Below are 22,678 nucleotides of genomic sequence, written 5' to 3'. Positions count from 1 at the left end.
TTGACAGGCCTAAAGTAAATCCCTCTGTTGTCTTTAGAGAATAAAACTGCTTCAAATTATCATTCTGATTTTACCATTAGCTTCTTCACTGGTAGTGGTAACTAGTTTATTCAAAAACATCCAGGAACAACATTTTATCACGGTACACTTCTGCTTTTTTTTTTCTTATGAGATAGTCATGGTTGGCAAAGTTGATATAGAGAGGTGTTCTTTCTGCAGGTACTCTGCACAATATCAGGTATTTGAGCTCTATTAACTGAGTGAGATTATCAGAATGACATGCTGGGACACAAAATCTCTTTAAAACTCCTGAAAAAAAATTCACACCAAATGCCATGTTTAAAAAGTACATTTTATTCGAATAGAAATAACCAAGATGTATGATAACCAATTTTTCAAAAGCTCTTGTACTTGCAAGCTAAAAATCAAACAAAAGTGATTTATATCTTGCTTTCTTCCTTCTGTTGTCCAAGTGAAAACCATCACAAAGAGTAAATTTCTTCATTTTACTAGAAAAAAGGCATTATGCTGTCAAGCTTCATGTTGAAGGCAAATGCTTATTTTACATTTCAGTAACCCAGAAGAAAATTTTATGGTCTCCTCCAACTGCACATAATGGAAGAGTTCTGTGCCACGTCAAACCAGATCCTACAGCTGCAGTTCCAGTAAGAATGGGCTGTAAAAAACAAAGAGAGAGATAGAAAAATATCAATTCAACTTTCCTTATTAATGATTGCTAAACTGCAGATACCAAGTTGCATAGACAAATACCACAGATTAAATACTCCTTAACAAATGTAGTTAAAATACAACAGAAATTCTACTGAAAAATGTGAATCCCTGCTACATAGTTCCAGTAGCTGCTTACTTAAGTAATACAGCAAAATATTCCATAATAACAAATAGTTTCAACTCTTTACATTAGCATAAACATCATTATTATAAAGGCATGATATCAAACTTAGAAACCTTTTAAAATGAAATTACTTCTGTTATTTCAATGTATTCATAACCAGTATGTTTGGAAGTAATATTTTTACTGTAAGCATTGCAAATATATACTGACTCCAGCAAAACCAAAATATTTCCTATGCTTTGCATTTTCATTAATGATTTAAAATATAATTATAAAATTATATATAAAAATATACCACTAGGTGTTTTTAGCCTCCTAAGAACTAGAAATATTGCCAGATTAATTAAATATCAGGTTAAAGGTGTTTTTCTTCCCCTCAGAACTGATATGGCAAATCAAGCTAAAACATCTAGATCAAGCAGCTTCTAAACTAGGAGTTTAAGTATGCACCAATTTTTTTTTCCTTAGCATGAATGCCACAAACCAAAATAAAACAAAATGGGTACACCAAGCAGCAGTTCTGAATGGTTTGGGCTAGTTTTTAATTGTAGCTTTTAAGTAAAATGAGTCTGATCTGAGGAGAACAGATGCAACTCCAGTCAAAAATTTACCTGGGGGTGTCCTAAATGATGAACCAGCAATTGAGTAGTTGTCTTTCCTGGATATCCAGTGGTTGCAAACAGATTTTCATTCACTCGGGACCACCTATGAATAAAATGAATTACACCTATGAATAAAATGTATGTTCTTTCCAAATACCCCTGTCATAGCAGCAGAAGTGCACACAAAGTGGACTTCACTCCCTTGAGACTAACTGTGAAGATGTCATGTACTCTACTAACAGCAGAGTAGCAGATTTACAGAATTAGCTTGTATATTGTTCCCTACCCACTGCCCCACATGCACAGTGTTTTAAAACAAACAAAAAAAAAAGTATCACATGAATGCTACACATATATACTAAATGTGAGTCATTCACAAATTTCACTAAGTTTATACACCCAGTCCCCTAAAAATTACTTAAGTGAGATCCAACCAGGTTGCTAAACTCACAACTGTTTGCACAGATATAGACTTAAATAAATAAACCCCATCAAATCAAGACAACTTTTATACCTGAATAATCTGGCTCGGTCAACATGGACAGGTCTCTTATCCTGTGGATAACTAAAAGAGACATTCAGAGTAAAAAACTGTTCTGCAAACAACTACAGCTCATACTGTAAGTAGTAAAAGTACAGTGAAATACACACTGTTTACTCTCTGTGAAGCAGCTGAGGGAAAACCAGAGCATCCCTGCAGCTTTGATCTCAATTTGGAGTAGGAAAACTGAAGTAGTTGCCCAGTTCATTATGGATCAATAGTTATCTACTGATGACTTGGAATGAAATTTTAACAAACACATACAAGTGAGAGGCAAACAGTAGTGAGATACTATCTCGAATGGACAAAAAGACAATGTTACATTTTTAACATAAAATATTGATAAAAATGAAACAAATAAAAGGAGTGGTTTGTATCAATATCATAATTCCTGATAATTGTTTATTTATTTAGCTTATGCATTGGGCCTGCAAAGATGAGTAAGGGGCTGGAGCATCTCTAACAAGGAAAGGCTGGAGAAGCTGAGCCTGTTCAGCCTCAGGAAGAGATGACTGAGAGGGGACCTCATCAATGTCCATCAGTATCTGGAGAGGGTATCAAGGGGATGGAGCCAGGCTCTGCTCCGTGCTGCAAGCAATGGGCTAAAAGGCAGTGGGCACAAACTGATGCACAGGAAGTTCCTGAACATGAGGAAGAAATTCTTTACTCTGCATGTGACCAAGCACTGGAACAATGCCCAGAGAGGGTGTGGAGTGTCCCAAACTGAAGATATTCACAATCCTGTGCCTTGTGCTCTAGGATGACCCTGCTTGAGCAGGGAGGTCAGACCAGCTGACACACTGTGGTCCCTTCCAGCCTGACCCATATGTGATTTTGTGACTGCCGTGCTTTATTATCCAAGTACCTGCATTTCCTCATGAGGAGAATAAACACATCTATGCCATGGGAATAAAAATACCTGGAGCGAGTGATATCCCAGATCAGCCAATCACTTCCAGCAACTGCTCCAATTTTGAAGGTATTTTTTAAACACCAGTCTGCTGACATCAGTGGTGTTTGTTCACACTCCAGGGAGAGAATGGCCTGCTGTGTAATCAGGTCATAGAACCGTATTGTCCCATTCTTCTCTGCCACCATCAGCTGTTAAAAGAAATTCATAGAATGTGGTAAACTTACAATGTAATAGAAAATAATTTTTTTCTACTCTATGAAAATCTAGAATACATTCAAATAAATATTAATACTACTAAATGAAGTACAGTTCTTCACTTCATACCAGAAAATTTTCTCTTGGACACTCTGTAACCAATGAGTAAAAACCACTTTATACTATCGCTACACCATTACACATAATGATTACATTCTTTCATTTCTACATGTCTATAGATATCTATGTGTATAATTTTGGTGGTTAGAAATACCAGCTCACAACCACCAAATCACTGTGCTTTCACACAGCAAAAAGTTATTATTTTAACATTCAGCAGCTTCTGTTCTGAGCACAAAGAACCAAGTGACACTTAGTGCTGTTAAACATAAAGGGTTATCAAACACTGGAACAGAGCCGCCTGGAGAAGTGGTGGAGTCACCATCCCTGAAGGTGTTCAAGAAATTACTGTATATGGCAATTAGTGCTGTGGTTTATTTGATATGGTGGTGTTCAATCAAAGGTTGGACTTGAGTATCTTAGAGGTCTTTTCCAACCTAAATGATTCTAGCATTCTCAGCAAATTATTAATTAGTGTGGCTGTAGAATCTGTAGAACCACTCTTACTGATTTTATATAACAACTCTTACTTCATCCTATAACAGTTTGCAACATATTTTATTTAAACTTTTTCCATTACAGCAGTACACTCAAGCAGTTGTTTTTTAAGTATTGCAGAAAGAGCTTCCTGATTCAATTACAGAATCATAGAAGGATTGCGTTGGAAGGGAAATTAAAAATCCTCTAGTTCCAATCCTCTGCCATGGGCAGGGACACTCTCTGCTAGGCCAGATCACTCAGGGCTCCATCCAACCTGGTCTTGAACACTTTGGGCAACCCGTTCCAATGCCCAGATGATGACATGAGATTTTTCTTAATGGGGAGAAATGGTTTTCAGACAGTCATGAACAATAATTAAGAAATGCAAAGAAGCAAAAAAAAAAATACTCCAGTTATACCAGTTTGTTTGGAAAAACAGACCTGTCACCCAAACATGCTTTCCTGCAATCTAAAGGTCATGGTGAGTAAGCATTTTGACCTGCAATAAGCTTTTCAGCAAGAACTAAATCTAGCAAGTTTTATGAGCATTTGGAATGGACTTTTCTTTAAAAGAAACCAAAAAAACCCCAAAAAACCCTGTGCCTGTCTCTGACAATGGTCAAAGAAAAGACATGCTAATAATATCTAAGCATACTGGCATACTATTGCAGTATTTTTGGGAAAATCTATTAATTTTGTTGTGCTAACAAAGTTGCCCAGTAGCAAACAGCAGCTAACCCATTAAATTCTGACACCACCTGAATCAACAGTATTCCTAGTTAACAGTTTCCTTTCTTAGTAAGAACGGATATTGATATTGGTGGAAAGTGTGATGAGATTAGAGATCCTCCTTCCCTGCTGCTGTGTAAATATTTTGATATCTTATTTGACTGCTTTTCTCTGTTTTAAGTATGTGTTTTTGTGGTAACCCAAACAACCATTTGTAGCTGCTTAAGGCAGTTATTGATAGGCACAATAGGAATAATAAATCCAAGACTGCAGGGACTAGACCATTAATGAAACTGGATATTTGGGTACTTACCAGCTGATTAATCCTCCTTAGTACAATAACGAGATAAGTATAAAATCACAGTCTATTGATTTGATTTTTCAGAACATATTTCATACACTTTAAGCAAGAACAACAACAAAAATGTCCCTTGTTAACTTCAAACAGATACTTTTCAAAGCTTGGCATGTTCTATAAAGAGTCTGTATTATTGGTGAACTGTGTTACCATGACTGAGGAAACTCGAGCTCTTCTCTGGTGTCAGTTAATAAGCAATCAGCAGAATAGTTATCAACAACTGATGTGCCTAATCAAGAAGGAATATTTCTGATGGGAGGAGTAAGGGACCGAGGGTAAAATGACAAGAATGGCAATGAGAATTCATTCACAGTCTCTTCACATTAGCAGATCCAACCAATACCCAGTTACAGTGTAAACTAGGTCCTCAAACTTTAATGTTACTACAACATCAAAGATTCACACTTTAGGTGTGTCCCCCCTCCTGTTATTTTAAAGGTGGCGAGGGAGAAAACCACAACCTTAAAAGCCTCCTCAGGATGCCAGCAAACACTCATTCCAGAAGAACGTAAAACAAAATGGGCCTTCTCATTTCCTTCCAAATCCCAGACCCTGGGGAGAAAAGAAAGAAAGAAAAAAAAAGTAAAGTACTAAACTATTGCCATTTGACTGCAAATACATTAACTTTCAGTGCCTCAATGTGTTCACAGAGGAAGTGACCAAGTGAAATAGTGTTCATGCTGTATAATTTGAAGAAGTCATTGGAAGTGGCCAGTGCTGCAGATAATGTATTTTAACATTGATGAGTGAGGCAGAGCCTCTCTTTAATTATTCAAATGATTTGCCATTGTAAGTTATCTAGACATGAAATCTCAGTGAGATGTTCCCATTTTTTCATAAGACAACACTACAGCCTTTGTGCTATACCATAAATAGCAGTGGGGCAGTACAAAGCAGGAATGTCAGTGTTGGCCCAGTTGATACAAGGAACCTAAAATGAGGTACCAAACAAATCATTAATGTTGCCATATAAAGGGCAAGACCCTTAATTAAAGTATTCTGGCTGCCTAATGTAAGAGTTTCCCGTATTTCCTGGTAAGACAAGATTGAGTAATGGAAATGTAAGAAACCAGAAATGAAGCTAAGGCAAACAGAAGGATCAGTGGCAGAGGTAACACTAACCAAGAAAGGGTCTTGGAGAGTTTTCAACAGGTAAATTGCATGTGCCAGTTTTACCTTTTCCTTTAAAAACACCTAAAATACATATCTGGCAGCTGTAAAAAAAAAATTAAATAATCAACTGTATTTGGTCAATATGGATGGACAGCAAAGTGTAATGCTGAAACACCAAAACTAGGTTAGGTGATGGGTGAGTTTTCTTTGGATGTGTTCAATCAGAGTGGTAATGAGCCATGGAGCTACTTTGTTTCTAAAATGCAACAAAACCAAAACTGAGACTATTTTACCTCACAGCCACTGCTCACTTCCCTCTTTTCCTACCAAATCCATAGCTCTTTTATAGGACAAAGACATCACAGTTGTGAACATCAGTCTGAACCACAAGGCTACGTGTTATTTATATACATTTGGACACTGAAACATACACATATATCCTTCCTCTCTGACATGCAAAACTTGAGAAACAGCCAATTTTTAAAGTAGTGTTCTGCCCAGTCTTTTGAGCTAGATGAGTGGCTACGTACTATTATTGTTTATTCTAGAGGATTTTTGCTGACTTCCTCCAGACTTTTTCAGTTTATATCTCACCAGGGTGCTTAGAGGCTTTTATTTAAGAGATTTAAAAAAACTCTTAACCAATACATCATAAGTCTAGACAAAATATATGGGAATAAAGTAAATATATTTAATGAACAATGTTGTTTTCTTATGCCAAACCACAACAGATCAAATATTTGTTCTCCCTGTAGAAAACACAGGGTCTCTAATCTTGAAGAATCAGTGTGCTTACTAAAAAAAGTCAAAACAAAAACCTGACAAGTGTTTAAAAAATGAAATATCTACTTGATTAGGTAATTTAGAAACATATAATACTTTCTTCTACTGCCAAAAATTTTGCCTTGTAGATTTGTCCAAGTCAAATCAACACTCCCCATGTGTATTTACTGTGCAGGGAGAAAATTATGATACAAGAGAAGATGGTGAATCATTTTGGCAAAAGGAATATGCCATTATGTTTCCTTCCCTGAAGTGAGTGATGTTATTAGGTGTTGAGACAGAAATTTATGGTTTTTACCTTCATAACTTTGCTATTTATAAAGTTACCAAATTTGTAGTTTTTACTTTGTAAGAATGGCAGGAGTGTTAGTAACAAACAGTATGGGGAGGAGAAGGTCTAAAAGCCTCTTTTATATTTTCTTTATTGATACCAAAGAAAATATTATTTAGTTTTGGGGGAAAAAAACCCATAACCCCCAAAACACAAACCAAGCAATACATATCAAGATAGATCCTTGTCTGAATGCATCATGTCTATACAATTACATATGTGTTCAATTAACTCTTTTCACTATTTCTTTGTGAAAAAACCCAAGTAAAAAACATGCAAACCCCAACAATTTAGCCAAACTGATTTTCAACTCCTAAATTACTCAGTAATCATAACCAAATCAGCTACAGATGCTGTCTCCCCATTTTGTCCACATTCCTATCATATAAATCAATCCAAAAAGACTGAAGATTTTGTCTCCCATTCAAAGCTCTTGAAACTTTACTAGTACTACCATGATTTTATACCAAACTAAAATAACTGTCTGTTTTTCTCCAAACATCTTTTTTAACCCTGCAATGTGTCACTCTCTTACTTCTCTTCCAACCAGGTATCGTGGCATAGACTTGTCACTGAGCTTATGGCATTTTTTTTCTGGTATTTAAACAAAAATCCACAAAAATTTATTGGAAAAAAGTTTGAATAAGCACAGTTGAAATAAGTTTGATTAATGTATAGTCTCAAAAATAACATCTAATCTTCTCAGTAAAATAATTATTTTTTGAGTAACTAAGGACTGAGAAATTATTTACTGCAGTACTCAGAAAACTTAAACCAACTCAAATCCAGACAGTTGCTAATGCTGTTAAAGAAAATTCTTGAGATACTAATACCTTTCTTTTGTCACTCAAATCCTGTAACTAACAAACCAATGAAAACTGCACTTATCTAATAGCTTTAAGATATTCAAATTCCATTGACTCAACTATATTATATCTTGTATGCATGAAAATGGATGCATATGTGCAGCAATGTCATCATACAGTGGACTTTTATTACAGCTGGCAAAGTACCTCATTAGAACTCTGAAAACTTGTGGCAGTGGAAATGATCCTTATTTTATCTTCTAATTTTCTGAATTATGAATAATTCTAACTAGCAGAACTAACTGCTAATTGTTGCAATAGTGAATGAACTAAACCAGATTGCAATCTTCAGTCATTTCTCAAATCCTCAGAAGATGGAAGTGAAAATGGGAACTCTTCCAACAAAAGATTTCTAACAATTTTAGTGAGTGGTGGGGGCTAGAAGAAACCTTGACATCTGATTTCCAACCACAAAGCATGATCAACTATAGTTGATCCATTACTCAAAGATTACTCCTGTCCAACATGGTTTTGTTGTTTGTTTTTTTTTTTAAATATCCAACTTTAATACATTTCTTTATATCTCCATCAGACATATTCCATGTGTGAGTAAAATCCTATCACTCTTGAAAAGCCTAGAGGACTATGGAGGAGGGCAAGTTTCCTGTTCCTGAGATCACACAGAGGTGAAGTTGAGCACAAGGAGTGAGGAGAAGATCTCAGAAAAGGAACATGAAAGTGCAGAGATTGGGAAATACTGCAGAGAATACAAACAACACTGGCTTTCTCTAAGGTCTTCTGCCAACTCCATATGGATTTGGCTATCACAGATCTGGAGGGCACCAGGCAGGACATTAACGGCTGAAGTGGAACTTAGAGATTCCTCTGTCTGGTCAGAACAAGAGAAAGGTGTAATACTTAAGTTTTTATGAAGTCTTCTAACAGAGGAAATGTACAAATATTCCTTCAGAAAGCTGACCCATGTTCACTATTTTCTTTTGATGATCAAAGGAAATGTCACTGTTTCTAAAGAATTAGTGATTAGAGTATTTCAGATCTTGGCATGAAAAAACATGTTATCTCTAGCTTGTAATATCTACTTGGATATGCAATCAATAGATGGGTATATTTCTCACTGCTGACTTTGGGCTGCAATTACACCCTGCAGTGTTGGTAGAGGCAGGAGAAGCAGTGCAGTATCTCCACTTCACTAATACACATTTCAGGCCATGCACACATAGAACTAAGTCCAAGGAACACACATTTCTACTACTACTAGTACTGAAATACCTTTAAAGTTATCTAAAGCAAAACCAGAGACCACGCAGCATTTTTGAAAAAAAAAAGTGACACTTCAGTTCTGTCCTTTCAACCAGAGCAAAAAATCCCTGTTGAGAGCTACCAGCTAATTGTTCCCCATGTGGATATCTAACATAAATGCTTCTCTGGCATGACTGCTACTGAGAAACTCAACTAACAATTCTGCTGCTGGCTTTCTAAAATATAAAAAAACTTCTAAGCAAATCTAAGGCAATGATTTCTATTTAAAAACAATTTATAGACTAGACTGCATTCTAGGGCTGTGTTACGCTTAACATAAGCCATAATGTGTCACAAAGGAAATTACTCCATCATTCTCATATTTTGAAGACTTCCTAATGAAAAGTTTATTAAGATAACCCTGAAATAATGTTCCAAACATTTGATCCAGAAAGCTTTTGGTTGTTTTTTTTTAAGCTGACAGGAGACCAGTTAATTCTTGCACTGTCCAAAACCAGTTGGTTAATGCATTGTGGCTGTACAATGTAACAGAATTGTGTAAGACTACATACAGGGATGCATACAAGTGTGCAAAATCAAAGACTGGACTCTGAAAACAATTCAAGACTTGTTTATTTTCATAAATTATCATGCAGAACTAGCTTGATAAAATGTAACCAGCATACCTCAGAAAGAAGAAGTATTTTGGTATGACAACTTTCATAAAAATGTTGACAGAAATCCATATTTGACTGCACTAGGAATGGGAAAATGCAAATAGAACATGGTTTTGGAGGCAGAAATAAGTGATAATGACCACTTTTCAACATAGCCAAAACCTGAAATATTTATTGAATAATCAAGGTAAGATTCAAGTGCATCGTGTGCTGGCAATACATTAAAGAAAAGAACAAAAAAAAAAACAAAACACCCAAACAAACAAAAAAAAAAAAAACAACCAAAAAAACCCAGGAGTTACCATTAACTTTCCTTCATATTGTCTAGAGAAAAATCTACACAAAATACCTAGGGCATGAGAGTACCCTGTAAAAATATGCTACAGATAAACCCCTTAAAACCAGATGAAACACTACAAAGCATTCTAAAACTAAAGTTAATTTAGCTTTCAGTGACATCAAACCTTGCCCCCTAATCCCTGGTTAGAGAACAAAACGAATCCTCTCATGATGTGGCATTTATTCTACATGCAACAGAGAAGGCTGAACTTCAGAGTGACTGATGAATTCACAAAGTTCTCTGTGCAGTGATGTGAGCCATGGCCTAAGGAAATGAACAGAACTCAGAAAGGAATCAAAAAGCAAGTATGGTCACAGATAATGTGGAAGATAATTCAACTGTAATCTCTTTTGCACTCAAAAAGAGGAAAAGGATGTAGTTTAAGAATAAGAGAGAGTGAGGGAGAGAAAGGGATGGATGAGTCTTTTCAGCTTTTCTAAATACAAGCCATTCCAGCACTCCATGACCAGAAGAAATTGCCATGCCAGTATTTTTAAGGGTCTAACACTGTCAGACCTTTCAGTTCTACCTGAGGAGGGAGTATGAGGTGATTACCAATCAGACTGAATTAACCTTTTGAGAGTCAAGAGGTTCATTTTTAGCATGGATATGAGATTAGTGGGTTTTGAGAGGATGGTATTTTGCATTAAGTAATTCCAGAAACACCAGGTCTTTAACCACCAATAGTGAGTGGAGTGTGTCAGTTGAACTCGTGGCGTTTTCCAAACATTCCCCAGAAATTTTTGGTTTCATTAAGTATCAGAACGAAATCATTTGCACATCTGAATCTGTGCAGGCTACTAGACTGTTGGGAAGGATGAAAGTTTGACAAGGAAATTTAACAGATATGTATGGTTGGCAGAAAGATTTTTGAATGTAGAATCTCAAGGAAGAATAGAAATGAAAGCAAGTTTTGATATAGAAGAAAAGAATTGCTGAGCCAGTCTTAGTAGATAACTAAGAAGGCAAAGGGTTTGTTAGTTAGAAGGGGTTGTTATGACTTAGAGCAAAGGATAAACCCACCTCAAACAAGAACATGTTTTTACCAAGCAGAAAGACAGCACAGGCAAACAAGCCTGCTGATGTGGCAAGTAGAAAAAAGGTCTCAGAATTTTCTACTGCAATAAAACTGAAAAACAACTTCTAGCTTAAACTGTAATGTACTAACTTTCACTGATTGGAGAATAGTAACATGAATATGGTAATTATAGTAGTTATGATAGGCTATAGATAATAGTTAAGGTATACATTGGTTTGTCTGTATTAAGATGCTCAGCAAAGAAAAGTATATACTGCAATGTAACCAAAACCAAAGGGTCTCCAGGCCTGCCTGCAGCTGGAGCTGACAGTGGTCTGTCACCCATGACCCTGGACTGCTGTAACCTCTTGGAGGTAATAAACTGCATTTTGAAGAGCAGCCTGGAGTCCCACATCCCTCATTCAGGCTCTTACTCTAGACTGTGTTTCTGAATCATTATGAAAAAGCCAGCAGTAATTTTTTTTGAAGAGTGGTGCACGGGGAGTTGCACACACACACAAACAGAGATCTCATTAACAAAGTGGGATGCACACATTCCTACACTTGATGCAAATGTTCAAAGAAGTGTATACTGCCTTACCATTTCAAGGCATTAAATGAAATATTCCTTAGAGCTATCCTAACACAGGTGACCACTGCAATTATTTTTAGTGCAGTTCTACTTCACAGCTGCAAAAAAGTTTTGAGTTGTGAAACCAAGGCCATTAAAGACCATGTGCAAGAAACAAGAATTCCTGAGTGACACAGCAGCAACCTAAAGGTAAGAACTTTGGATATAACCAGTATCCAACTTGCACTGTCTGTCCTCCAGCCAAAATGACTGAACTCCACTCAGAGATGTCACAGTTGCACCAGCTTGTGGCAAGACTATTTAGTGGGTGAAAACTGAAAATCTTACTTCCCTAGAGGGTTCTGGTGAACTTAAACCTAAAATTTCTCTTGAGTGAAAACCAGGGAAGACCTAACCATGCTTGTATATAGTCAGTACATACTGAGAAGTTGTTTTAAAAATTTATTCAGACTTAAAAGTGCAACTCAAGACTTGTACTAATTGTTCTAGAACTTTATTCCACAGGCATTAGCAGATTTTGTTTCCTAAGAACAATTTCAGGAGAGAAATTCAGTTCAGACAGAAGAATTATTCCTCTTCTTACATTACTACTGAAGCAAATTACAGAGTAAGTAAAGAATGATTTTGGTAAGTCCCAAGGAATGCATTTTCCATTAGTTTTGAAAGTGTAACCTTTAAATTCAATAGAAAAACTCTTCATGCCCCACATGCATGAATGGAAAAAATAAGAACTCAAGTAGCCAAAAAAAATCCTACTTATTTCCCATGGCTTTTAACCAAAGACTTTATGGTTTATGGCATAAAATGTCTTTCATAGGTACTAAGCTGCAATCTTGTTAGCATATATTAATTACATACATTTTAATTCCCTTTAAATTAGTATCAATTAGACAACTGGTTTTAAAACACTTTTCTTTCATCCCAGGAAAGCTGAGCATTTCCTGAAAGAAACAGGAAAAGGCCACAGAGTCAAACAGCTTTTTACTGAATAAGCCAAATATTAGTTTAGATTTAACAAAGAAATCAAGGATAGGAAATCAATGAGAAGATACAGCTAAGTCATACATTTCTACTATTCATTCCTAATGATTTTGTTGGAAATACTGACTAGCCATCCATGGAAAAACTGCCTACTCATCAGAGTGAAGAAAGTCAAAGATGATGATGCTTTCCCAACTCTCTTGCTGCCCTACAGCAATGACCTGAAAGCCTGCACAGCCCTCCTGACCTCTCCAGCTGCACTGGAGGGGTAAGAGGAGCAGCTTAACAGATTCATACACACCACTAGAACATGGGTGACCTTCTGACAAGGACAAACTCCTGCATCAAAAACCTTTACCCAGCAGGATTCAAAGCATTCAGCCATGCTACTCTCCTACTTCCAGTTATAAGTATCCAAACACCTGGGTTTGAAGCAGCTGTAATCATGGTATTTTGAGCTGCCAGTACCACTGCGTTAGGATGGTGCTGTCTTCAGGCAATGTCATCCCACCCCTGGTAAGGCTAATACGTTTGGGTAGATGGACAAGTTCACATTCTGACTCTCACTGACTTGAAACTTGACCCACCTGATGACGGAATACATAGAGAAGGTATGTAAAATTCAGCACTGAGCTGTATGTGTCTGATCTCTCCTATTCTCATTTTATTCCTATCCCAGAAGGGGGAAAATAGTGTATGCAAATCCAAGACAAAGGTTTTCTTCATTTTGAATCTAGCTCATTTAAAATATTGCTTTGAAAAAAGACAACCCACAAATCACAACAAAAAGCCAGCCTACAATTTAAGTTAACAAGAATAGTCCATTTCTTATCTTGTTAATGGACTAGACTTGTTAGAGGGCCATGAAGGCACACTAAAAATAAAATATAAGTACTTATTTATTTAAGTGGACATATAAAACATTCACAGATAGAAAAAGTCCAATACTAGTTTTTCAATAGTGTTTTGAACAAAATGCATACCTGCAGGTGTGATCATCACTTACACTTGCAATTTCTTGACCTTCGTTGGGAGCAAAGACCAGATCATTAATGTAATCTGTGTGGCCATCAAATGTCTGCCAAGCAGAAAAGAGAAATACTTTTATCTTAGAGCTGACTGTTCCACCAATATATTTAACAGACCTGCTAGTGGAAAGGTGTGTGTTGAGATAAAACAATAATTTTAATACAAAGTAAAATAGTTTTTATCAATAACTGGATTTCTTTAAAGTATCTAACTCGTGTAGATTCATACTGCAGGTGAAAAGATTCCTCCCACTACTCCTTGTATTAGCACAGAGGTCAGTTTGATGCTTTTGCTTGACAGAGATCTGTGAATCACACTAGAGCTTTTTATCATTTTTTCAACCACTGAATTTAGAAGGCAGAAGATAGTAAATCTCAGAATGGAAGAGGAGAATGACCAGGCAATGAATGCATTACTACCTGCACTCTGATTACTGGTTAAGTAACTCTGATCTCTGAATCTCTCATTAAATACACCTATGGTGTTTTTGAAAGAAATCTCAAAAAATTCTAAGCCAGGCAAATTTCCATGTGTAGATGTATCTGTTCCACCCTCTTCTATTCAGCCTCACTGATTAAGTCCCAAGGCACAGCTGCTTTTGTTTTGCCCAGCAAGGTATCATAAAAGTGAGACAAAAATATCCTCCTGATACCAGCATGAGACTGAGAGATTGCAGAGGAAAACAAGGTGGAATGAAAACAAGCTCCACGGTTTTCTCAAAGAAAAACACACCATCTTTAAGTGTAGCTATTCTGAGGAACAAATGCAGAACAGATTAAAAAAAAAGAAAATCTCAAGCACGCACAATAACTAAATCCCCCTCTCTAAAAGTTTTAAGAATGCCTCATCACTTCAATACAGAAACATTTTCAGCAGCCAACTTATTTTTTCCAATATTTTTTTCCATTATTTTATTAAAGCCTAATGGATTATACTAGAACTAATAGGCCCTAAGATGATGTTAAACTATTTAGACAGAATGCCAAGTCTTTTGACAATTTTCAGCATTCTGAATTCAAATATCCTGCCTCATTTTACTTCTACAGTTCTGATGAAATATGCTTTTTATTAAGCAAAATTTGAAACAGGACAAGGAAGCCATAATTCATTTCCAAATGAAAACCTCAAAAGAAGAAAAAGGTTTCACGAAGATCCATCAGTCATATTTTACCTTTTGTTTCTTTTGTTCTGGGCTTGATCCAACCCATAAATTTTGGATTAGTTGTGTCGACAGAGTAATGGAAAACTCAAGTGTGCTTCAAGTTCCTTGTTGATAATTACAGCAAGACAGTTTTTCCATGGGGAAAACAGAGTAAGGTTACTCTGTCTATCCCTCCAGAAGCAACACGTACTAATTGTTTACTATAAAAGACAAAATGTTCAGAGATTACATCCTGAACGTAGTCACATACTTCCTTCAGCTGTGTTTCCATGGTCTGGACCTCTCCTGAAGATCCCATGTGTCACAAGTGTGCACCATATAATAGATCAAAATTTTCCACATGTTCGTCATGAGTTCAACCTCAGGTTTATGAAATAGGTTTTCTGAGGTATCAGTTAACTGTTAATAAGAAGCCACTGTATCAAACTTTATTGGAAGCCAGATCAGCATAGCTCACCCAGAATTTGTCAACATCTGGGATTTTGCATGTGCTTTAAATCAGAGTTAGGTGTTACTTTTCCTGACAAGAAATCTAGAGTACAATAATTGTCCAGATATAAGAAATTAATTGGTTACCAGAAATGGTTTTCCACACTTTATATCAAAAAACCCCAGAAGAGAGTCTCAAAGACAACTTTTACTGACATAAACACACAGGTCCACATTCTTTTTGTTAATGAGTTCCTCACTAATAGGTAAAAAATATGTATTCTTAGCTGTTTTCTGATTATTTTTAACATTAGACCAAGCCTGACCCATAAAAAATAAGTATGTATTTTTACTTTTTCCTCAGCCAGAGTACATCCTTACTAAAGTTCTTGGACAGCTAATTTCAGTGGTGGAGCTGGCATAAACAAAGCTAACAGCTTTACTGTTAAATTCAAGCCAACACTTCTCATTTGTATTGCATATGCGCCACACAATCATAGAATCATTAAGGTTGGAAAAGACCTCTGAGATCTTTCTGAGATCACTGAGTCCAAACACGAATTTAACACTGCCAGGTCCATCCCTAAGCACCAAATCTCTAAGGTGAACACAGAGATCACACTGCTTCCATGGGCAGCCTGTTCCAATGCTAGACCACCCTTTTACAGAAGAATTTTTTACTAATACCCAATCTGAACTCCTCTGGCATGACTTGGGGCCATTTCCTCTTGTCCTACCACTTGTTGGCTGGGAGACTTGTTGGCTGACCCCCACCTGGCTACAGCCTCCTTTCAGGTGGTTGTAGAGGATGTATGGTTCCTCCCAAGCCTTCTTGTCTCCATGTAGAACAACCCCAACTGGACTTTCCCTCAAAGAATTTTTGCTCCAGGCCCCTCACCAGCTCCACTGCCTTCTCTGGACATGCTCCAGTGCCTCAATGTCTTCCTTGTCCTGAGTGGCACAAAACTGAAGAGAGGATTCAAGGTGCCAGGTACAGAAGGATAAACACTTCCTTCCTCCTGCTGACCACATTATTTCTTGTGGCCTTATTAACCCAAAATAAATTAAGAAATTAGAACTCAGATGTTGAATTTAGCTCACTAGAGTCTGTAGCACCAAATTTATCCCATTGTTTCATTATTTCAACTTATTATCGATCCATTAACTAATATTAAAGAAACTTTACATTCTGCTAAGTTAAATCCTTCAACTCACAGCTAACATTAAAGCTTCTTGTCTGAAATTCAAAAAACTGTAGATATTACACAAATAGACAACTTTAATATGGAATGACAGACATCAACTCACAAGCAAAGAGCATAAAGAACTTTTAGAACTATTTTGTCAGAAATCCCACCAAGCTATGTGAGTTATCTCACTGCTCAGTGGCAAAATCATGTATGACCAACACTAAAAGAAGGAAATTAAAAGTATGTGCATGCATGAAGCAACACAAAAAGCATTTTCTTTCAAGACATTTAGTAGCATCCATCTTTACTTCTTATGCCTTGCCTTTATTAATTCTATTATCAGTATGGCCACATAACTGACATTCACAATTCCCTTAATTTCTGAATGACAAATCTCTCTCAAATTATATTGTCTTACCAATATAAATTAACACACCAAAAATAAAAATCTGGTTTTTTCTCCTTTATACCCAATAAGCCACTCTCATCAAAGAGGCATTATCATATTCTAAAGCAGTAAAAGCAAAGGAATACTCTCTCACATTTTTTAAAATTAATTAGCTTTGCTTATTGTTAGCTAAGACCTCACCAAAAATCTTTACACTGGATAGCACAAACAGCTAATTAACAGTAGTACCTATATTGGGACATTGTTTCAAAGGAAGAATTTTGAAGAAAATCAGAAGATCATGTAGGTGATAATTACAGAAATTCCCACTTTGAAGACAGAAAGGTACTTACAATACAATTATTACCTTAGAGGCGATGGTCCTAAGATCTCTCACAAGTGGAGTAGAAGGATAGTTAAAGATTAGACTTTACTAAAAATGGAATAATCTTTTAAAAATCACATCAGCTGCCCTTACCTTAAATTCATTCTTGTCCTGCAGGTCTGAAGTAAACAGCCTTAACTTCCTATCAGAAGCTGCAGTACAAAACCTACACACAACAGACAAAAAAAAGGCTTGTCAGTCAATCAACATTGCAATGGTTGCCTATTAATCAATCAAAGATGCCTTTTCCTTCATCTTAAAAATGCAAAAAAAAAAAAAAGATTTTGAAACACCCAAAAGCATCTATCTTAACTTTTCTGCTTTGGCAACAAGCAGAATTACAACTGGAGCTTATCTGTAAAATAGTGTGCATCAAGTGCCAAGAATACTTATTCAGATATTTTTACAAAGCCAAATCTGGATAAATTACAAATTACCTGAAATATCTCTCATAAATGCAGCTGAAACTTTCCTTGGAAGAAGTTAAGTGGTAAGGCAAAAAAAACAATCTTCACTATCAGTGTTCTAAAATACTGAAATATAAAATTCAGAAACCAATTTCTATTTAACATATTTTAATCTAAAAGACTGTATGAAAATTGAGCAGTAAGCAAATATGGTAATTTTGAAGAATCAAACAAACTACTGAGTACATTTTAACTCAGAAGTTTACACTTAATAGCTAACTATCTTTCTAGATTTTCTAGATTTACACCTCAAACGGTCTCACAAATAGTATCTACCTACACTGAAACACAGCACATGTGATGCAAATCAGTGCAAATAGCTTTATAAATGGGGCCATTCAAACGATCTCACATTTACTAAAGCTCTTAAAAGAAATGGTTTCTCTGAGATGTACAAAGAAACTATGTCTGAGGTCCATAAAAATAATTAAAAAGATATTGTTTACAGCTTGTTCAGTAGGGAGAGAGTCAAGTGGCACAACAAGGAGGACAAAAACCAAGCAAATGAACAAAGAAAAGGCTATAAGAACAAATACTCTACTGAAGAATTCAGAGATTCATCAGTGATTTCTAAGGAATTAGATTTCACTCATAAGCTTAGAACAGTCCAATATCAAGGATTTAGGGAAAACAGGAAAGAGACAAGGATTCACTGTGGTTGTTTATTGTCAAGTACCTTATCTGGGGAGGTATAGCATCAAGTCTAGTTTCAGGGCTCCATGCTATGGCATCAACTCTGATTCCATGGTGAAATGTTCTTAGTGTCTTATATTGCATGCCTTCCACTTCTGCATCCTCCTCCTACAGAAATATTGCAGTTAGCTGATTCAGAACAAGGTCTTGGTGACTTCTAACAAATCAGATTGCCACAAAATGAAAGGGCTTTCAAAATTACATGTATTGGGATCACTTCAGATCATAACACCTTCAAAGAGAAAACCTGGAACATACAGAAAACATTAACTTGAAATATTTAAGTACTTAGAAATACATTAAAGTATGAGTAAATTATGACAGATTGCAGTCTCAAACCAGAGGCCAATGAAGAGCAGAAAAATCAGAACTGAGCTATGAAGATGCTGAGCTCATTCTCTGTACAAGCAGTGTCTTCACAGATACAACTAAGGCCACTTAGAACAGCATGGCAATTTAATTTAGCACACACTGCAGTGAGAAGAAGCAATGAGAACAAAAGCAAACATGTAATTTCATCTGTCTTCTTTCTGAGTTGTTTTTACACCATGGAAAAATGCTGTCACTTCCAGAGCATCTCTTTTCAAACAGCAGGAGATAAAAAGGTGCCCTCTGTCATCTAATCCTAAATACAAGCTTGCTTATTCTTACCACTGGTGTCAGAGCACCAGATAACAGGAAAAATGAAACAAGAGTTGGGATTATGGACTCTGTCAATAAGCTGACCCCTAAAAAGCTTTTAAAAGTTTTCAGAACATCCAATGGAGCACCTCAAAGGATATTCCTACACAATTTTCTCTATGTCACAATTCTGCTTTAAGATAAAGAACCTCTCTACATAATGTAGAGGCCAAGCAGAACCCAGCTGAGGATGCATGAAATTACCCACAGTTTTTCAATGCTTCTCAACAGGAAGAAAGAATAACATTTTCCTCTCCTACTCTGAAATACTCACTGACTCCACATGTGGAAGGGAAGGGAGGATATGAAAATGATAGAAAAACACCTTGTGTCAGTGCTTGTCAAAATGTTAATTAACTTCCTTTTCAAGGCCTACACCAGAAACAAGGTAGTGAGCAACACAAATGTCAGTATGTTTTTGTGGTTAGCACTAGGTGCTCTTCAGAAAATTTCCAACAGTAAGACCATGGGGAATAACAACAACAATAATAAAAATATCAGCTACATTATTAATCATAGTAGACAATTTACAAAAATAATATTGTATAATAAAGAAGCAAGATGGAAGAAAAAAAGCTTAGAAATTCCAAGCAATTGTCATGGATTGCCAAGCATCTAGGCAAAAAAACCCCCATCTAATGAAAAACATTTTATCCAGTATAAAAATATACAATACTCAGTGTTTTCCATCTAAAAATTTTTCACAATATAACGGTAAATAACTGAAGGTAAGAAATTTTACCGTTTCCAACAGTCTGTGAGGGAGATCCAACAAAAAAAAATTGTGAGAAAAAAAAAAATTAGGTAAGTATTTCTACAGTTCATCCCTAAAAAGAAATACCTACAAAATTAGCACAGATATATTAGTGTGTATTTTACATATATAATTTTTTTTTTTTCCTGAAAAACAAGTATCCTAGACTTGTTAGTGTAATAAACAAGTAAAATTCTCCCTTGTTTACCACAGGGAGAGGAGGAAACAGGAAAGTGACCAGTGTCTTCCTGCAGTAGAGAAGCTGGCAAGGTGAGTTTCAGGGACATGTTAGTTTCATCTGACAAAAACAACGAACCTGAAATCTGCAAGTCCCAACAACCACATAATTGTTGCCACCATAGGCAATGAGGGAACATGAATCTCCACTGTCAAATGGATTGAATTTTACCACGTGCACATAATCCTCACAATCCACAGTGTAAGAAGTGTTTCTTGTAGAATCTTGCTTCATTTTCAGTCAACTAAGTCAAGGTATCACGGAAGCGATGTCTTCTCCAGGATGAAAATCCACATTCCTACACAAAATTTTAAAAAGGACAGATGTCTCATGGCATGAATAAAAATCGTAAAGTATTTGTGGCAGAGCAAATAAACATTTCCTACAACATGTTCAAGAACACAAAAGCTGTATTGAAGCTTATTAGATATAGCCTGTTTGTTTCATCAATCAAAATATTTACTACGCTAACATACATTCAGAACTCTCTTACAGACTTCAGCAATAACTGCAAATCTTGTGCTAGCCCTGGCAACCCCACATCAATAAAAAAATCAAGTAACTGCAAATACTCCAGAAGAGTCACACACAGCATTTTAGCATTTTCAACCAAATGAGAAGAAACAATATGTCGCTACCTTCAAATTCTCTTTACTGGTCTACCTCTTTACAGACAGTGAGTCTAACTAAAAACTAAATTAACCAAAGTTGCAAAACTGTAAATGAAAATACTATTGTGCATTCAACCAGTTTTCATGAAAACCAGGTTTCTGTGCTAGAACACAAGAGACCAAGATACACAATTGATTTCAGAATCAATTCCTTTTAGTCCCAGTACAGATTTGATGTTAGTTTATGTCTTTTTGGTAAATCAGATCTCTAACTACACACCACGTGGAAAACCAGCTTGAAATCTCAGACCTTTGACAGATTTTGGTGTGTAAATGATCAGAAGATCTCAGCATCCAAGACTGGATGTTTTGCTTGGGAGCCAGCCAGCTCTGACAGAGGCATCCCTCAAACACAGAGAGGCTCTCCATAGTTGTGTGCTTGTGTATTAATTCATACAACAGTCCACTAGAGTACTGTAAATACTTCAGCCATATAATCTGCATAGCTTTGCTCCTAAAGCCAAATGCAAGTTTTAATTCTATCAAAAGTTTTCTTCCTCCAAGGCTTCCCATGAACACAAGCCATTATAGAATCTTAGAGTGTTTAGGGGTTGGAATGGACTTTAAGATCACGTAGTCCCAAACCCTGCTGCCATGGGTAGGGATATATTCCATCAGACAAGGCTGTCAATGCCTCATCCAACCTGGCCCTGAACACTGCCAGGACTGGGACATTCACATCCACCCCAGGCAACCTGTTCCAGTGGCTAACCCTTCTCACCGGAAAGAATTTCTTCCTCTCACGTAAATAAAGTTTCCAGTCTTTCAGTTTGTACCCATTGCTCCTCGTCCTACCACTACAGTTCCTGACAAAGTCTCACTCCAGCTTTCCTGCAGCGCCGCTTGAGATGATGGAAGGTGCCCCACTCAAACTCTTCTCCAAGCTTTCTCAGCCTGAATTATCGGCCACCAGACCAGCTTGAAACCACCAAGAGTATCATTACCTTCATTTCTTTAGGAAGCACTATCAGGGCAAACAGACCGCGTGGATGCGCTTTACCTCCCGCCATCCCTGCGCATCCTTTGCCCACCAACTCCCTCCTTTTCCCTCCGGGGCCCAGCCAGGCTGCCCGAGTTCCTCCGGGCCGGGGGTGCCCCAACCCCGCTCCATACGCACCTCGGCGTCCCCGGCTCCCGTTCCCGCACGGTTCCCCAGCAGCGCCCGCCCCGGCCGGCGGCAGCGGCAGCGGCGCGGCTGCTTCCGGGGCAGCGGCCCCGCGCCCATTGGGCCACGCGGCGGATTTGAACGGGGCCGCCGCGCCCCAGCCCGGCCCGGCCACAGCGGCAGCGGCAGCGCTGAGGGCACGGCAGCGCTCCGGGCACGGTTGCGGGGCCCGGTATGGCCCAGCCGGACCACTAGGCCGCAATGGTAATGCCCATTCCGGCTTCTGGGCGTTAGGGACGGCTCCGCAGGGGTTTGGGCTTGTTCGGGCTGTTTCGGTGTAAGCGACAGGTATGGTCCCCCTCGGAAAGCTCGCAGGGTGGTGAGAAAAAAAAAGCCTTTTGAGAGGTTTTACTCTGCCCCACGCTGACTTTCTCTGTGACCCCCGTGTCGTTTTCGCACTGTTAAGTCAAGTGTCCCCTTAAAGCGTTTTGGAGAGTGAGAAGTTGCTGTTGCAGCCGTGCTTGTTTCCCGATGTCTCCTGTCCTCCTTGCCACTTCCTCATTTTGGTACATTTCATGCCAATAACAAAAAACAAACGCGCTGTGGGCATTGCCTCAGCTGTGTGGGAAAAGGTCAAAGGTTGAATTTTGTCTTCTGGAAGTAAATGGGATGGATATTTCTCCTGGCTGTAGTGTTAGGAAACTTTGTTTCAGAAAAGAACAAGTTTAAAGCAAACTTCTGCTACATTGTCATCTACCTTATCTTGACAAATGTGAGAGACCAAAGCATGA

The 22,678-nt window shown here is 37.4% G+C and overlaps 2 protein-coding genes across 9 annotated transcripts in view; one reads left to right on the top strand and one right to left on the bottom strand.

Moving 5' to 3' along the window:
- Window positions 1-334: 334 nt before the first annotated feature.
- NUP37 (nucleoporin 37) lies at window positions 335-22,033 on the bottom strand. 2 transcript variants are annotated; one of them, XM_005482724.4, is made up of 10 exons: window positions 21,900-22,033; window positions 20,190-20,409; window positions 18,422-18,546; window positions 17,372-17,444; window positions 13,679-13,773; window positions 5,256-5,346; window positions 2,919-3,100; window positions 1,973-2,023; window positions 1,468-1,561; window positions 335-676 (listed from the first exon to the last, which is right to left on the bottom strand). In XM_005482724.4, exons 2-10 carry the CDS (start codon window positions 20,343-20,345, stop codon window positions 563-565), a joined length of 981 nt encoding a protein of 326 aa, XP_005482781.1. In that variant the 5' UTR covers window positions 20,346-20,409; window positions 21,900-22,033; the 3' UTR covers window positions 335-562. The 2 variants fall into 2 exon arrangements, with proteins under 2 accessions (XP_005482781.1, XP_026646706.1); XM_026790905.2 differs by having other exon boundaries at window positions 20,303-20,409; window positions 21,900-21,932.
- PARPBP (PARP1 binding protein) overlaps window positions 22,006-22,678 on the top strand; it is a 41,054-nt gene continuing 40,381 nt past the window's right edge. For 2 of the 7 annotated variants that reach the window (XM_026790913.2, XM_026790915.2), the window contains exon 1: window positions 22,039-22,235. Coding sequence is in view for 1 of the 7 variants with exons in the window: in XM_074539022.1 (XP_074395123.1) it covers window positions 22,149-22,151 (3 nt within the window). In the remaining 6 variants the exon portion in view is untranslated. Of the gene's footprint in view, window positions 22,236-22,678 lie in introns of all 7 variants that reach the window. The other 5 variants (XM_026790914.2, XM_074539021.1, XM_074539024.1 and 2 more) reach the window with 5 other exon arrangements.

This window comes from Zonotrichia albicollis, chromosome 4, assembly GCF_047830755.1.
Source record: "Zonotrichia albicollis isolate bZonAlb1 chromosome 4, bZonAlb1.hap1, whole genome shotgun sequence".
NCBI classification, from domain to species: domain Eukaryota; kingdom Metazoa; phylum Chordata; class Aves; order Passeriformes; family Passerellidae; genus Zonotrichia; species Zonotrichia albicollis.
Note: the sequence above shows the minus strand (reverse complement) of the source record. Positions and strands in the feature narration are given on the sequence as shown.

Excerpts from the sequence above, each read along its gene's own strand:
- NUP37 (XM_005482724.4), bottom strand. The coding sequence starts at position 20,345 with ATGAAGCAAGATTCTACAAGAAACACTTCTTACACTGTGGATTGTGAG. Across the intron at positions 17,445-18,421 it reads GCTATACCTCCCCAGATAAG|GTTTTGTACTGCAGCTTCTG; the intron begins GTACTTGACAAT and ends TGTTGTGTGTAG. Across the intron at positions 1,562-1,972 it reads GACCGAGCCAGATTATTCAG|GTGGTCCCGAGTGAATGAAA; the intron begins GTATAAAAGTTG and ends TTTTATTCATAG.